The sequence below is a fragment of the Ahaetulla prasina genome, chromosome 10, assembly GCF_028640845.1.
Source record: "Ahaetulla prasina isolate Xishuangbanna chromosome 10, ASM2864084v1, whole genome shotgun sequence".
Taxonomy (NCBI): Eukaryota; Metazoa; Chordata; class Lepidosauria; order Squamata; family Colubridae; genus Ahaetulla; species Ahaetulla prasina.
This window is the reverse complement of record NC_080548.1, coordinates 14,923,138-14,940,931: the sequence shown is the minus strand read 5'-3', so window position 1 is coordinate 14,940,931 and position 17,794 is coordinate 14,923,138. Positions and strand designations below refer to the sequence as shown.

Here is a 17,794-nt window from a genome sequence, read left to right as displayed (position 1 = left end):
GTGCTTCATATCTGGTATCACAATGGACCCAGTGCAGATTTCTCTGCTTTAGTCCAAATAGTGCACAGTAATTCACATTACTGTGACTGTAACTCATGGTTGGCCTTGGTTACCATTGGACATCCAGCCAGAGCGCTGGTGTAATTGATAAAGCCCTATAGGCTTGGCTCCTACTTGCATGGTTACTAGCCATGTTTTTTTTTTCTGTGTATATCATCATATGCTCCCCAAGTTTTCTCTGTGGTCATTAAGTATTTTCAATCCCAACCATCTTCCTTTAATATTGCTTTCATGATACTTTTATATCACTGGAACTCTGAGCTCCTCTAAACTTTTTAGTACTTCCCTCATAAACAGTATAGATTTAAGCATTCCAGCTACCTATATACTCAGAGTAAATTTAATATTTAAACATAATATGTGGTAGTATTTAAACTCTGTATTGCCTTTTCTTTTCCAAACACTATTTCCATTGCCTCAGTATTTTTTTTTTAGGCAATAGAAGACATATGTACACATATTACGTTTTTAAACCAATTTTTTTCGTCAAAATAAGAGGACTTGATAAACTGCTGATATCTAGTCAATAAACTGATTAAGCTGCAGGAGCTTTACCTTCAGTCATGGAAGCGTACTTCTATTTAGGGCAGGGACTTCATAAAAAACAGTGTAATACATTACATTACTTCTCTTCAGACGCAAATGCATAGGTACACATACAAATCCAACATGCTTAGCCTAGTAAGATATTGCAAGACATGAAGATTGCTCTTTATTCTTGCCTTTATATTCCCTCAATTTAGGCTGAATGTGCAAGACAATTGAATTCGGTGAATGGAATATTACTGATGCATTCTAAAGTTGGATTTGTTTCTATGTAATCTTAGAACTTTGATCTCTTAAATGTGCACTAAGGAAAAAATGTTTTAAGATTTCCACAGTGAAGGCTGGAGCAGGATGAAAAAAAATTAAATGTCCTTGTTGTAATTGCAAGGTAAATGTGTATCTCTCTGCTTTCTACTTCATGCTTTAATCATTTTGACACCAGGCTGTACAGCAGTAATTTAAAATTAATGTGATTGACATTCAATGGATAGCAAAGTCCAACATGGAGCTCCACCTCCTAGACAGGATGGCTCAGGTTGAGGTTTCAATTGGCTGCTAGATTTAAAACAGCTGACACAACACCTAGCAAAACACGGCAAACAATTAATCTACTAATTTCATTTTCTCTTTAATTTGAAACCAGAAAATTGTTACCCATCAGCTTGGAAACATAGCTGTCTAGTCTCATGTTTCTCTGAAGAAATGGCGCTTGTAAGGTTGGTCAAAGCGAGAGTGTGTGTGTGTATGTCACAAAAGTAGATAGGCAAAGCATTTTTATTAGCCAGATTGTGCTCCTTAAATACCAGAGTCAAATGAAGTTAGTGGGCTACGTTTGGAGAAACAAAAGATTTTAATGAAAGGGAACGAGACAATACTATAATGCGGTTAGCTTTAAATAATCTGTTAAGGTTATTTGTGTACCTTTAAATGGCTTGAGGTAATTTAGCATTGTTTTAGCATGTATTTTTCTCTCAAACATATTTTAAATTGAAGACAGACTCATCCTGACTACAGATTAGAAAGGAGCTCAAAATGTATCGCCAGCCTTCAATTTCTAGTGCAAAATAGCAAAGAGATAAGCAGCTGGTGCTTTTTTAATGTTTTCAATCAGCTCTAAAATGTTCTGGAACTCCTCTGCCACTGTGGGTAGTGATTAGATGCTGTACAGGTAGTCCTCAACTTATGACAATTAAACCACAAATATATGTTGCTAAGCGAGACAGTTAAGTGAATTTTGCCCCACTGCATGATCTTGCCACAATTGTTAAGTGAGTCCTAGCAGTTGTTAAGTTAGTGACATGGTTATTTAGTGAATCTGGCTTCCCGTTGACTTAGCTAATCAGAAGGTCGCAAAACATGATCATGTGACCAAGGGACACTGCAACCATCATAAATACGAGTCATTTGCCAAGCATCTAAATATTGAACATGTGACCATGGGGATACTGCAATAGTCCTTTAAGTGTGAAAAATGATCATAAGTCACTTTTCAGTGCCGTTGTAACGTTGGTCACTAAACGAATTGTTGTAAGTTGAGAGGTGCCTATAGTAGCAACAATCCTAAATATTTGAAGGATGTGAAAATTGTCTGGGCTTGGAATAACCAACTACATATTCCAGAAGGGGCGCGCGGTGGCTCAGGGGCTAGGACGTTTAGCTTGTCAATTGAAAGGTTGGCAGCTCAGCAGTTCAAATCCCTAGTGCTGCTGTGTAACGGGGTGAGCTCCCGTTACTTGTCCCAGCTTCTGCCAACCTAGCAGTTTCGAAAGCACGTAAAAATGCAAGTAGAAAAAATAGGGACCACCTTGGTGGGAAGGTAACATCGTTCCCTGTGCCTTTGGCATAGAGTCATGCCGGCCACATGACCACAGAGATGTCTTCGGACAGCGCTGGCTCTTCGGCTTTGAAACGGAGATGAGCACCGCCCCCTAGAGTCAGCAACGACTAGCACGTATGTGCGAGGGGAACCTTTACCTTTACCTTTATATTCCAGATGTGAAAAAAAAAATGAAAATCAAGGTTAATTCCAAGTATAGCTATGACAGTAGATGTCAAGAGCAATATAGCAATTCAATGCCACCATCTTCAATTTTTTTTCCAACTTACCCGTGTCGCATACATCTCTAAGATTTCCTGGTAGATTCCCATCTAAGAATTAAGTCTGAATGTGTTTAGCTTTTTTATGTACACCTAAGCATTATTACCTGCTAAGGACACTAGGAGGCCTTGAGTATCTTCTCGTAGTTCACAGTGGACAGTGTTGCCTCCACATGAAAGGAAATTTCTCACCTTCACCTTGCTGTGAGAGAGAAGTAAAAATGAGAGTATTATTTTATTCTATTTAAGAATAATTATACTAGTTAATGGCTAATGTTTTCTCAGTTATACCTGGGAAAACGTATGAAATTTTGTTTTTTAAAAAATAGTTTTATTAGAACTTTCCCCCGTCCTGTTCATGTTGGAAGCATTGTTAAAGGGGTGAAAGGATGCCCATGGAGCTCCCTTCACGTCCCCATCAGCAGCTGGAGCAAATGACAGGAGCTCACCCTGTCAGGCACCAGCACTCAGGTGTAAAATATATATAGGTATATAATATATAAAGGTGTAGGAAAGCAAAGAAGAAAAAAATAGAGAAAAAAACCCTAAGAAAGCAAATTTCACCTTCATTAGGATAGGTATAAACAATTTTACTATCTCTTCACCTTCTCTTATTTAACAGATATAAAACTCTTCATCCCGTTCTTTTCTTAACTCTTAACATCCAATAAGTAATGCCCTTTCTAATCCAGCAAAAGTTCAAACAGAGCCCTAAAATAGTATAATTAACATATATTAAACTCAGCACTCCACATCTCAACTTTGTAAGGAAATTCACATTTAAAAGCCATAAAGCAGTCCTTTATCCTATTGTGAACAAAAGACTAAAGTTTAAAGTGAGAAAGAGGGACAATTTCTCTTAAGAGAACAAGATCGCAAACATTTGTTAGTGTACCTTAAGTGAAAGACAATTAGATACAAGGTCAATTTAAGTGCTGACAGATTAGAATATATAAAGTAACTGTAAGGAAAAATGCTTAAAATGTTAACTAAACAAATTCAATATACATTTTCCCAGTGTAGATATCAGCAAATCTGAAAGGAGCAAACGCAAATAACAACATATATCCCTTTCAAAGAAACATTCCATATCTCATCTATAATCAAATCCATATTTAGAGGCATAAAGTAGTTCCAGTATTCATTTTTTCCAGTCCACATATTAACAAATCCAAAAAGAACTATACAAAAGAACATATCCCATTTTAACCCTCATCAAATAAACTGACTTTGTGCTCCTTTTTGCATAAAACAATCTTGTTCTTTTCATTCAGACAGTTGTTGGTCCGTGTTTTGAACTTCTTTAATAGTTTGAACAGCCTCTTTTGTAAATCCAGCAAAAAAAAATATTGCTCACTGGGATTGTCATTTTTAATTCCTTCTTAATTATACTTCTTATTCTCAGATACTTTGTTGCCTATTTGCATCTTCTTCTGGGAACAGACTTTTTCCAAGGACACAACATGGATAACATTATTGATTCGAAGTCCCAATGCAGTTCTTCAAAAATATCTCCAAATGCCATTATAAATGGTTTGTCTTGTTATGTCTCCAATAACAAGAGCGGTTTGCCAGCAAAATACTCTTGCTTTATAAAATTAATTTCAAAGTTTAATATTCAAAATCCAATATTCCAACATTTTCGGAGCCCCTAATCTGTTTAAAACGTTCTGTAACCAAGACCTTGTCTTGCTTTTTGCTGTTTATTTTAAATTCTTAAACATAAAGATACATCTTCATTTTCTTATATACAGGATTGAAGTCACTCACCTGGTGTTTCCAGCCTTGTCATTTTGAAGGTGTCTAACTTCTTAAAGCAATTAATAGGCAATTGCAGAAAATAATTAGCAAGGGAAACACAAAAGTCTTAATTTGTGGCTGAAGCAAATATATTTCTTTGCCCCTGGTTCTCCCAACCTCCAGAGATCACAACTTTGTAGTCTACTCATGAGAAACAACCATATGGAGCAGAGCTTGGGTGATCTCCTGTCCTGCTTTGTCCAAAGAGGTTTGAAGGAGCTAATCTATTTGTTAGCTTGCCTGTTCTTAAGCACAAATATCAGCTCTCCTTTTTGCAGAGCCATCTTCAATCCACCATTCTTTCTAGGAAGTGAACTTTGTATGAAATTTTGAAGGTACAACTATATTTGTTTTGACTTTAATTCTGCATTTGGTATTGGTCAGTCTCTGGGAAATCTGTGGCTCAGAACTGGCTCAGACTGCTAAGACAGTTATTAACACAGCTGCTTGCAATTACTGCAGGTTCTAGTCCCACCAGGCCCAAGGTTGACTCAGCCTTCCATCCTTTATAAGGTAGGTAAAATGAGGACCCAGATTGTTGGGGGCAATAAGTTGACTTTGTATATAAATATACAAATAGGATGAAGACTTGCTAACATAGTGTAAGCCGCCCTGAGTCTTCGGAGAAGGGCGGGATATAAATGCAAATAAAAAAAATATCTAGAGGTCTAACTGGCCCTATTTTATTGGATTAATTTTAATTTGAGAGGGGTCTGGGATTGACTACGAAGTTTCCGCCTGATCCTTGCTTCTGATGATTAACATCTGATTGTGAGATGACCAGTGATTGAGACCAGAATCTTAAAACATTCCTATTTAAAAGTGAGTCCCATCTTTTCAAAGTCCCATCTTTTCAAAGGGACCAATAGCCCATGCCATGCTGGAAAGAAATGTGATGGAACCTAGCAAAATGTATTAATTATAAATCAGTGCCAAGCCCCCCTTTCTTAAGCAAAGTGCTTAATATGGTAGTGGATTTGATTCTCTTCAAAGTTCTCTTCAGTTAATTTTGTTTGCCCAGTGGGAAAACTATTACTGGGGAAAAGACAGAAAGATGCAACACTGACCATTCTACTTGGCCTGTTAAGTGCAGGGATATTCAACTTGAAGCTCTTCAAATCCATATTACAGTCCTGTGCTATGCCTTTGATAACTGTTGCAAATCGTTGAGATAGGAAATGCTTGAAAACTATAATGAGAATCTTATAATAAGTTTTAAAGACTAAGGACTTCCATCCACAAAGTAAAAGCCATCCTCAAATAAGTTGCATCATTGCATTGTTTACTCTGCTACTCAGGCTTCCCAAAACTCTTAAGAACAATCTCTTGGCTCCCAAAAGGAAACTGTCAAGTATCAATGGTATACTGCAGAGCAGGGGTCTCCAACCTTGGCAACTTTAAGACTTGTGGACTTCAACTCTCAGAATTCCTCAGCCAGCCACGCTAGATTGAGAATTCTGGGAGTTGAAGTCCACAAGTCTTAAAGCTGCCAAGTTTGAAGATCTCCGGTATACTGGAACCATAACTCGTGTTAGGAAAGTGTGGGATTGCCTTGCAGTGTGTTGCTTATCCTAATTTACAGGTCGTGGTGGTGCTGGAGATCTTTTGATAGATCCTTAAATAAGGCCTACCAAACTAAAGCTCAATTTAAAAAATGTGACGATACTATCATTTAAGTGGTTTCTTGGTGCAGGTGGGTGACTTTAGTTGGGGTGCATTTAAAACTTGGCGGTAGTTTGGTTAATAAGTCACTGGTGATCTAAACAACTGTAATATGGAATGTTTTTAAACCACTGGTGAGTATCCTAGTTATGTCTATAGTTGGAGAAAATTTCTTGGATGTAATAATCCATGTTCTAAACTGCCATTGGAATTATTACAATACATCATCCTACTTTAAAAACAGACTCACAGGGAAATAAATGAGTAAAATACAAGGCACAGAAGGAGTATTAACTGAAAATTGATTTCCTTACTGTATTTTAAGCTAAGGAGATTGCAGAGTAACAAAGTCACAACAACATATTTTTTATGTACCTGGACTTGAAAAACTCATAAAATTTAAAAGGTATAAAATATTTGTCACTGTATTTTCCAAACAGCACTGCCTGTCATTAATTCCATGGAAACTGTTTTTTTTTTTAACTTTGCAAACTAACAAAAAACTAGTCAATAACTCATCCACAGTTAGCATTCCAATTCTAACAATGGAGGAAAGCCATTTCATTTCCACAAAAGAGCACCAAAATCTCTAATTGATATAATTGAGCAACTGAGCCACTGGGTTGACGGAATAGAGAACAGGAGCAGGTGTCCTGATGGAGAAAGAAATGGAAAACCAAGAGGAAATATTGCTACAGAAAAGATAGAGGTACTGTTACTATTAAATCACTTTGTAACAATTGTAAACACTCACCCACACCCACTAGTTTATTTGCAATGTATTTTACAATAGAGTAAGATCGACAGAGGTTACATAGGCAAGGCTATTTGTGCAGCCTCAAAGATCAAAAGCATCCAAAATACAGTTGGGTAATTGAAAGAATTAAAATGCTGGCTAGAACAGTCTTTGGTTTGTCCAAACTACTTGACAATATTTAATAATTTTTAATATGAAACTAATATAGGATTTTCTTATCATTAGCTTATATATTAGCACTTAGTTTACAAGAAGTTTTTAATTCTTTCCTTTATTGGTTCTTTATCCTGAAATAGATCAAAAGATCATCATTTTCCAAGCCTAAGTATCTATTTTAAATTTGAATAGCAAATCCATCAGGTTATCTCCTGCAACCTCAAAGAAATATCCCAAAGTATTCCATACAAGAATGGAAATCGTGTAGCCAATAAGCAGATTCTGAGTAAAAATAGCAATCATTTAGTCAATTAATAGATTTTGAGTAAATATATAAATAAGCACATTTTAATTTTTCTGTTATGGCTTAATCTATGGATCTGTCATTTAATGTCATTTAAAGGGCCTCTGTGGCTCAGACTGCTAAGACAGTCTGTTATTAACACAGCTGCTTGCAATTACTACAGGTTCTAGTCCCACCAGGTCCAAGGTTGACTCAGCCTTCCATCCTTTATAAGGTAGGTAAAATGAGGACCCAGATTGTTGGGGGCAATAAGTTGACTTTGTATATAAATATACAAATAGGATGAAGACTATTGCTAACATAGTGTAAGCCGCCCTGAGTCTTCGGAGAAGGGTGGGATATAAATGCAAATTTAAAAAAATGTATTTTATCAGCCCATCTTCCCAATTTTTTGGACTTAAAAGAGTGAAAATAATAATAATATATAATATGGAGTTCAATTAGCGTGCTCTGGAGTCCCATTTTTGTTGTAATATTTCCATGTAATCCCGCTGAGATATGAGGAGTTTCTCTGCTTTGGAAACACTGATGTGTTCTCAAATAAAAATTTACATCCTATCAAACAGAACAAATTCTAACTCAAGCAGATTTATAACAATTTAAAATAAGCCACATAACAATTATTGTTTAACAAACAGAAAACTCCTGTCAAGAGAGCACAAACTAAAAACATTATTCTGAATTTAAAAAGTAGCATTTATTACAAAAATGTTTTCAAATCAGGCATAAAAATGGGCAATTCTTTTTTAGGTGGCAGTGCCATTAAAATGTGAGGAATGGAATATAAAATAACTATTATTTAAATACCTCCAGTTATATTGGACTACAGCAGGGGTGTCAAACTTGCAGGCCAAATGCATCACGCCCACCCCCGGTTTAGTGGGAAAAAAAGTCACAATATGTCACGTGAAGCGAGATTGACATCCCTGGACTACAACTCCCAAAATTCCATGCCAGCAAAGCCAAAGGTATCCAATTGACAATTAGTAAAAATAAGACTCCAGAATTAAGAAAATCACTGTTGAATGGTAATTGTTTCATTTGCAAAACAAGTTTTTCTCTTGCAGTGTGATGAATTCCCACCTGTCCTGCTCCTAAGCATTCCTGGTGGCCAGACACTAAGCCACAGATTTATCAGTTAGTGTCTTTTTTCCTAAATGGAAGTAGCTTACATTTCCCCTTTGAGTTCCCCCTATTAAGATGGCTCCTACTGTCATAAAAGCTTCAAATTACCCTTGGAGTTTATTAGGAATGTGTGTTCTGGAATCGGCACAAAGACTTCAGAAGCTGCATGGCTTCCATGAGTTGTGCATGTTGAATACCCAAAATTATTACATGAACGAATCATCAGTGCGGCAGAAAATTAAAGAGTTTTATGGTCCAATCATCTGCACAGTACAAATCTTCAAATGAAGAATGTTAACTATATTCAGATGATGGTCCTCTAATCTCTATTTCCATTGGAGAATCTCCAGTTTCCGAAGTCAGATTAATTAATCTATTGTTAAGCAATTCTTAGAAATTTCTTTTAGACTTACCTGTATCCTGCTTTCCAACAATTTCCATGCACTGTTTATGGAGAAAAGGGAAAACCTATCTCCTGTGTCAGCCATTTGGAAATTTAGTAGCATTTCTCCCTGATTTTCTGCACCCAAGGCTTAAACATTCATCTGATCCTCATATCTTGAAATACCCCAGATAAGCAAGTAGTAAAAATCTCTCTGTTCATCTGCTTTAATGCTTTGCATGATTTCTTTGTACTGCATTCCATGCTGGAAACTGTGTCCATAAAGATTGGGGTAGATCAACTAGTAAGAGTTCCCCAATTTAGTAAGAGTTAAACCAGCACAGTGGCTCAGACATTGAGCTTGTCAATTGAAAGGTCGTCAGTTTAGTGGTTTGAATCCTTAGTGCCGTGTAATGGGTTGAGCTCCTGTTACTTGTCCCAGCTTCTGCCAACCAGGCAGTTTGAAAGCATGTAAAAAATGCAAGTAGAAAAATAGGGACCACCTTTGGTGGGAAGGTAACAGCGTTCCGTGCGCCTTTGGCGTTTAGTCATGCCGGCCACATGACCACGGAGACGTCTTCGGACAGTGCTTGCTCTTCGGCTTTGAAACGGAGAAGAGCACTGCCCCCTAGAGTCGGGAACAACTAGCACATATGTGCAAGGGGAACCTTTACCTTTACCTTTAAACCAGCCACCCAAATGCTTACAGTTGACATCAAACAAGTCAGCATTATTACATACTTGAAAAACTTAAACATCAGTTAAGCCGCTGATGACAGGAAAATATTTTTCAAGGGGAAAAGGTGGAAATTGTTGGATTCTGTTTATCAGTCTTCTAAAAGGGCTTTTCTGAATAGTCACTTAAGACAATTTATATTCCATACCGGATTTTCCATTTCTATGTGAAACGTGTTCTGTCCCATTAGGCAGGTTATTTGAGGGAGAAGGAGGATACACTGCCACATTATAAAACTTTAGCTGCTACCCCACTGCAGTCAGGGTACGTGCTTTCCTAGTGATAATAAACTGGGGAGGATCAGCAAGCTTTCAATATTCCCTACGCCAAACTTATGTTCATATTGTGGTAAACCTATATCAACAAATCCAGAATAAAGAAAGCTAAACAAATGGATAGAGAAAGACAGGAGGGATAGAAAAAAATAGTGTTTACAGCAACAGCAGTGTATTCAATAAATGTAGGTAAGGTAGAAACAATCTATACTGCTAAAATTCTGGCTCCTGTAACGTAACTGGTTTAAACAGTGCACCACCTGGCAATTTTATTTTTGACCCAAGGTATTTCAAATGCGCCAACTTATAGAAGGCATCCAAAACCTGAGACCCACAATTCCCCCGGAGTTGAAATTTGGTAAAACATTTTATGACATAAACATCACGAAGCAGTTTATGACCCAGTATGTCATAAAACTACCTGTGTTGATATTTGACTCTGCTATACAGTTCAGCATGGGCTACTTTCAAGGCAGATACACCTCTGACTGTATCCCAGAATTTCCAGTGAAAACAGTACATTCCAAGTTTTGTCATTGTTGAAGGCAATGAGGAATCTGTGAAGGAAATATCTCTGAAAGAAATGACCCAAGAGGGCACAAGTTGTCTACTTCCATTTAAAAATCAATGATGACAAGACAGCTGTTGCTGATAACTTCCCTTCTGCCAAATAAAAACCAGTATCTTTATTTGAATATTTCCTAAAGAGAAAAATGCACATCATTAGTAAATCTAATTGGGCAGTTCTTATTCATCACATCTGTTCTATTATCATATGATATTCTTTTATTATCTTATAAAACAAGGGATGAAGTTTGCTTTTACATTACGTATCAACATAAATGAGAAAGCAAACTTCAGTCATCATTGTTCCAGCCAGAGTGGAAAAAAGATTGGCTGGAAATATACATATACGTTTGTGTGTGTGTGTGTGTGTGTAGAAAACAGATTCTGTCCCATTTGTAAGCAAATTGGAAGCCACACAATTTGGGCCGTGTTGAAAAAAATAACCTTTTGTAACATGCTTCATTTTCTATTGAATTGTCATTAAGCAGTGTGATTTACAATTGACACATGATACACAGGGACCATAAATGGAAACTATAAGAATATGGCCATGTACATAAAATAGTCTATTAATATAGAGATCCCAATAGCACAAATAACTACCGGGACAGGGAAATGCAAGGTTAGTCAGTAAAATTCAAGCTGCATGATATGATTTATTTCAAAATTCAGACAGAAACCCTGAGTTACCAGCTACACAATCAGTTAAATTAAAAAAAAAAGGAAAAGAGCAACAAAGACTTTTTTTTGGTTGCACTTAGCATCATGGAGGTGCTGGATTGTGCTGTTTGGCAGAGTTTAAAACAAACAAATAGACAAACAGAAACCCCCTCCCCTTCCTCCATCTAGAAAATCTGGACATCTTCACCATTGAAAAAGCATTTTTTTGCAGGCTCATTACATATTTAAAAGCTAGATACAATCTGGCATAGATTTCAAGAGTCCACAGGATTTGAGAATTTAGAAAAAGTATGTAATTCCAACCAGTCGGATGGAGTTGTCTTCAATCACATGATGTTGAAAAGGGAAAGAGGGAAGAGATGAGTCAAGAGTTGTTCAAAGCCATCTTGAGTAACAGCCACCTGGCTTGGATGATAAGGAGCAGGAAGTTCAGTGTGTGCACACAAAAACTCACAAATCATGTAAAAAGTGTGTGTGTCTGCACAGAGGGGCCCTTTTTAAAAAAAAAACGAAAGAAGAACATCTCCACTGGAGTGATCTTGATGAGAGAAGCAGTGAAAGCCCACTTTCAGCTGTTACCGGGTTTGAGTTGCTGAGTTCTCAACTTGTCTAAGGCATGGCCATTTGCAGGTAGAGGTGTTTTGCGGGAAGATTATTGCATGTTCATCTTCTTACCTACATCTACATAGATTCCTTTTTAAATAGACTGTTCATTTAAGAACAACACATCACAACAACAACGAAAAAGACATCCATGAGGAGAACAAGAGCTAATCTTTCTGAAGGCACTTGGCCCTGATGGACTTCTTGGTGGAGTGACACTTTCCTGTGCCCCTGGAAACACCAGGGGAGTTTGTGCAGAGTCACGATTTGGGATGGTGGAGAATTACCCTGTATTCCCATATCACAGAGTGGTCGATGGGAGCTTCTTAACCCGCCTTTGTGCCAAGAAAGAGGCTTCAATAGGCTTCAGTTGGGGACTTGGCTTCGAGTTGTTCAGTGCGGAGTATGTGGCAGCCATGGCACCCTGGAAGAGAGATAAGCCACAGGAGTTTGCTTAAGAGACAGACATGTATAAGTTGCATGGGCACCAGGGTTGACATCACTACAAAAAACTTGATTATTTGCTGATCCCAAAGCACTAAACCATTCACTCCCTTCTAGCCATGCTGTTTGGAGACATAGCATTTTCATTCCAACTTAGAACTAAGGAGAAATTTCCTGACAGTTAGAACGATTAATCAATGGAACAACTTGCCTCCAGAAGTTGGGGGTACTCCAAAACCAGAAGTTTTTAAGAAGAGATCGGACAACCATTTGTCTGAAATGGTATAGCGTTTCCTGCTTGAGCAGGGGTTTGGATTAGAAGAACTCCAAGGTCCAACTCTTGTTATTCTGTTATTTGTTAAATTCATTCATTTACGCGTTCTCGAGAATCAAACCTTTTTCTGCTGATATCTGGAGGCATCAGTTTTGGGAAGGTGGCTTCAATGTATCACTCCAAAGAACGCTTCCCCAAGGTCCCAGCTGAACAAGCAATGATGATAGGGACAACTGAAAGACTCACCTTTACTATCATTATCTGTTTCACTATCCATGGAAATCTCACTGCCCAAGATGAACAGTTTTACTACCGTGTTTCCCCGAAAATAAGACTCTGTCTTATATTTTTTTGAACCCTGAAATAAGCGCTTGGCCTTATTGCCATGCACTCAAAAGCCCGATTGGGCTTATTATTAGAGGATGTCTTATTTTGGGGGAAACAGGGTAGTGCTAAGCCTCAACTGAGATAGAGCAATTTAACTCTGCTTAAAGAAACAAATCAAGATCTTGAAAGAAAACAGTGATCACTTATGTGTTAGTTTCTTCAGGCAAATACCGGTAAAAACAAGAATGGAGCCAGAATGTTTGCAGACATCCATGGAGTAATGAAGTCCACTTCTGTGGGAGTCAAAACTAACTGCAGTTTCCACACAGAATGTATTTAGGGTAGAAGAACCATTTACTGTGTGAAACAGCCTGACTTGTTCTTGAAATGTAACAGCTAAAATTCTTGAAAGAAGTGCAGCCTTTTTATTTTGATGCTTTCAAGTCAATATTAACTTTAGCAACTGCCTGGACAAATCACTGCAGTTTTCTTGGCAAGATTTTCCAAAGTGGTTTGCCATTGCTTCCTTCCTAGGGCTGAATGTGTTTGACTGGTCCAAGAGTCACCCAGCTGGCTTTGTACCTAAGGCAGGACTAGCATGAAACCTTTAATGAGTACACCAAATTGGCTCGCTCTGCCTTCCATTTACAGAGTAGAATTCCGTCTCTCTCTGACTGCTGTTTTCCTGCTAGGAGCAGCAGATTTTTGCCAATTGGGAAACATTTCCCCTAGCAAAAGCTGTACGTGGAAGTTTTAACCTCAACAATCTGAAGTGGCTTAGAATATCTGAAGAATGATTTCCTAAGGATTTCCATCAGGTACACGCACATACATGGGACAGGGAGAGAGGGACTTGCTACTCCTATTCTGGTGAGGTTACTCTAGTGCAGGGGTCTGCAAACTTGGCTCTTTTAAGACTTGTGGACTTCAACTCCCAGAGGTCCTCAGCTGGCTGAGGAACTCTGGGAGTTGAAGTCCACAAGTCTTAAAAGAGCCAAGTTTGCAGACCCCTGCTCTAGTGTTTTAATTATATTTTTAAAAGTACTATCAAGTGGGATGTAGGAACCCAGAAGTGCCAACTTCAAAGGACTTCTTCAGCCAGACTAGTATTGTCTGCTTTGGCAGCACTTGACTTGTTTTTTTCTTTCTTTCCTAACATGAGATGCCACAAATGGAACATGGATTTCCCCCATGTAATTTTGAGTTGTGCCAGCCTTTCTCTCTCCTGTGTTTCTCTTTTTCCTCACCGACCCAAGGTTACGGAGGGAAAACTAGGGCCGTGTGACAGAATATGGCAGGAAGTATGCAAATCTCTTCATACCTTTACAAGCTGTACATCCTGGTGACTTAATTGGCTCTGAGGCAACTTGTCCTTCTGGGTTATCCACGGGTGCTGGAGTACCTGTTTAGCAGTCAAGCGCTGATGCGGGTCAACATGGAGCATCTTGGATACTAAATCCTGCAGTAAGTATTCAGAAAACATAGCTGCTGAATATCATTTTTCCCCTTGCCAATTTCTTGGCTACAATAAAAGAGACAGGGCTGCTTCTTGGTTAATTTGAAAGTTACTTCCAGATTTGTCATATCTGGCAACAACAATGCCTAGTTGGCCAAGACTAATAAATCTGTAAATTCCTTCCTTCCTTCCTTCCTTCCTTCCTTCCTTCCTCTGCATTTGAATATCATGTCTGAATCTAATCCATGGCTTGTCCTTCTTTACAAAGCAGTCATAAGCCAGGATTTGTTCTCTAAAATCACCACATGAAATCTCTAATTTGTTCAGGTACTCACACTAACAAAAGAGGCCAAAAAACCACAATCACATAGCAGGCATTGACATCCTTTTCATTCACACAAGGAGGTGCAAACACCATTTTTAGGAGCTCAAGGAATCCTCAATTTTCTTCATTAATCATCTTATTTCTTGTAATCTTTTTATTGCCTAGTCAACTAAATCCAAAAATTAAATCAGAGGAGTTCATTTTAGGCACCATGAATTCCAGGGCTATTGCAGCCTGAATTAATTGCTGGCCAGCTTAGTTGCTGGCCAGTTAATGAACTGTTGATTTTCCCTGCTTCAGAAATAAACAAGACCTGCAAAAATGGGGTTTTACTATACATCCCTTTTTATTTTGCATCTTTCACCTTCCCCACGAGGGGATGGAAAGAGGACAAAAGGGAGAATAAATCCATCCCACAAATCCGACCACAGTGATGCTCACTCCAGTTGGACCTCGATGATAATTTTGATTTTCTTTTTTCATTTGTCAAAAAAAAAAAAAAAAGGAGAGAAGATCAACCCAGAAGAGCAAACTTTGGAGCAGCTGCTAGGTCTTTAAAAAGAATTCCTACAGAAATGGCCAGCTCATTTGTGTTTGTGCACTGACAAATCAGGGAGCTGAATCAATTGTTCTAGGAGGAACAGTTAGTCCATCAAGTTGTCCCAATGGAGCCAATGTCTGTTGGTTTTCTATCTCAAAAAGAAAGTGAGTGACTATGACTATATGAGTTTGGGAGTAAACAACAGAGCTATATAAAATGTTACAAGGTGTGTAAAAAGCAGACCGGAAGATTTTTTTAAAAAAAACTTTGCCCTCTCCCAAAATTAGACTCATTCAATGAAACTGAATTATGAGAGAATTGGGACAGATAAGCAACTTGCTTTGTTATGGCAGAGCATAATTTAACCCATGGGATTGGTTACCACAAGAATAAGTAAAGGCTGCTAAATTGGGCAGTTTTAGCATTCCTGGATGATGATGAGGTCATGAAAAACTCAACCATGACCCAAACTCAAAATTCATAACTTTGAACCATATCAGAATGGCTAAAAATTACTCTCCAGAATCAATATTCCTCATGAAGAGCCTGGACAGGAGGATGTGATGGCACCTGGCCAGCCACTGGAGGAAATGAAAGTGGACTAGATAAGCCAGGAGTCTCCAAACTTGGCAACTTTAAGATGTGGACTTCAACTCCCAGAATTCCTCAGCCCAGCCATGCTGGATGGAGAATTCTGGAAGTTGAAGTCCACAAAGTCTTAAAGTTGCTAAGTTTGGAGACCCCTGAGATAAGCCATAGCTCCAAGCCACAGGACTCTCGGGTTTTATGACTCAAGCTGGAAGCTGCTTTATCACTGCCTAAATTTAAGACACTAAACCTTACTCTGGCTGCATCAGAAATGGTGTTCCAATTTCCTCCTTTGAGGGAAAACTTTCCACCACCTATCCGAACAAGGATCTCTTCAGGGGTATCACTGGGCCCATTTGCAAATGGAGTATACCTGCAAAAGGCAGAAGGGGGCAGGGAGAATGACAATAGCCACATATTTAATACATGCAATACCATAATGTCAGATGGAAGAGATGAAGAGAACATCTAAAGCATGGGATCTGCAACCTTGGCAACTTTAAGACTTGTGGACTTCAGCTCCTTCAGCAAAGCTGGCTGAGGAACTCTGGGAGTTGAAGTCCACAAGTCTTAAAGTTGCCAAGGTTGGAGACCCCTGATCTAAAGCATGGGCTGAGAGTAGACATGGGTAGAGAAGACAGAAGGACTACAAAGGAGAGAGATTCATCATTGCCACCGCAACAGCATCCAATTTGCAGAAAACCCATTCAACTCCTGGTAGATATTTAAGTACACATTATTTTCACTGTAAGGTTTGGTTATTTTTTTAAAAAATCACAGAGATCCACACACATGCTCAGCAGAAGCCGGGATTCTCAGGAGACAGACTCTGAACTGAGAGATTTCATAATTCATTATAATTATGAGCGTGTAATAAGTCACAATGCCCTATTACGGAGCTGAATCACACAGTCTAGTGTCTGTTAATGATTGGTTGGGAATGGAAGATTTGCTGTGGGGCGAAGAATTGGCTGGTTGACCTTCAGGTTTGTTACAGTTCTCCAGTTTAACAACAGTTGCTAATAAATGCCTGTAGCAGCTTGGAAATGTACAAGCATTTTCTAATTTTTAAGCAATGCTACAATGAACCTGCTAGATTTTATTGATAGCCAACTTATGGAAAATCTTGCCCAAAGAGCAGAGAGGAGCTTCAAATGCCTACCTTAAGCAGAACAAAACAAAATGTCTTAATTGGGATAGGGTAAGATTCAGATTACAACTCCAACTGAATCAATTTTTTACTCACTGATGGGGGAGAAAGGCTTAACATGTTGTGTGAACTCATTTTTGTGTAAGTTAGTCCCCATAACATGTTAAGCCAACCCTTCCAAATATTAATGTGCCTTGTGTGACTCTTAACTACTGTGGTATATAGGGCATGATTGCTATCTACAAGTCATGTGAACCCAGCAATCCTGACATACTCAACAAAACAAACTTAAAGAAACCATGGCTTAATAATAGCGAAGTTGTCAGTAGCAGGGCACAATACAGAATACCAGAACTGGAAGGGACCTTGGAGATCTTCATGTCCAATCTCCTGTCAAGAGACCACAAACTTTTCTGGACAAATTGCTATCCAATCTCTTCTTTAAAACCTCTAGTTATGGAGCACCCATCGCTTCTGAAGACAAGCCGTTCCACTGATTAATTGTCCTCACTGTCAGGGAATTTCTGCTTACTTCTAGGTTGAATCTCTCTTTGATATGTTTCCAATTATTACTTCTTGTCCTGCCCTCAGGTGCTTTGGAGAATAAGTTGTCTCCCTCTTCTTTGTGACAGCCTCTCAAACATTGGAAGACTGCTATAATGTCACCAGTTAAGAATGCAGCCAAAGATTCTAATCCCTTGCTCAAATAGGAGATTCACCAAGCAATCTCAAGCTAGTCATCATACAAATTATTTGTATGAATACACCATAATGCTAGGTTCACATAGAATATTAAACCAAACTAAGCCATATGAAAGAGACAAAGTGGCTCAGGGGCTAGGACTCTGAGCTTGTCGATCGAAAGGTCGGCAGTTCAGCGGTTCAAATCCCTAATGCTGCCATGTAACGAGGTGAGCTCCCAATACTTGTCCCAGCTT

The 17,794-nt window shown here is 38.5% G+C and overlaps 1 protein-coding gene across 9 annotated transcripts in view; it reads right to left on the bottom strand.

Moving 5' to 3' along the window:
• Nucleotides 1–6,074: 6,074 nt before the first annotated feature.
• RPS6KA1 (ribosomal protein S6 kinase A1) overlaps nucleotides 6,075–17,794 on the bottom strand; it is a 126,872-nt gene continuing 115,152 nt past the window's right edge. For 3 of the 9 annotated variants that reach the window (XM_058195210.1, XM_058195215.1, XM_058195214.1), the window contains exons 20-22: nucleotides 15,962–16,079; nucleotides 14,118–14,255; nucleotides 6,080–12,175 (exon numbers count right to left, since the gene is read on the bottom strand). In XM_058195210.1, coding sequence (XP_058051193.1) covers nucleotides 12,053–12,175; nucleotides 14,118–14,255; nucleotides 15,962–16,079 — 379 coding nt within the window. In that variant the 3' untranslated portion in view covers nucleotides 6,080–12,052. Of the gene's footprint in view, nucleotides 12,176–14,117; nucleotides 14,256–15,961; nucleotides 16,080–17,794 lie in introns of all 9 variants that reach the window. The other 6 variants (XM_058195209.1, XM_058195212.1, XM_058195213.1 and 3 more) reach the window with 3 other exon arrangements.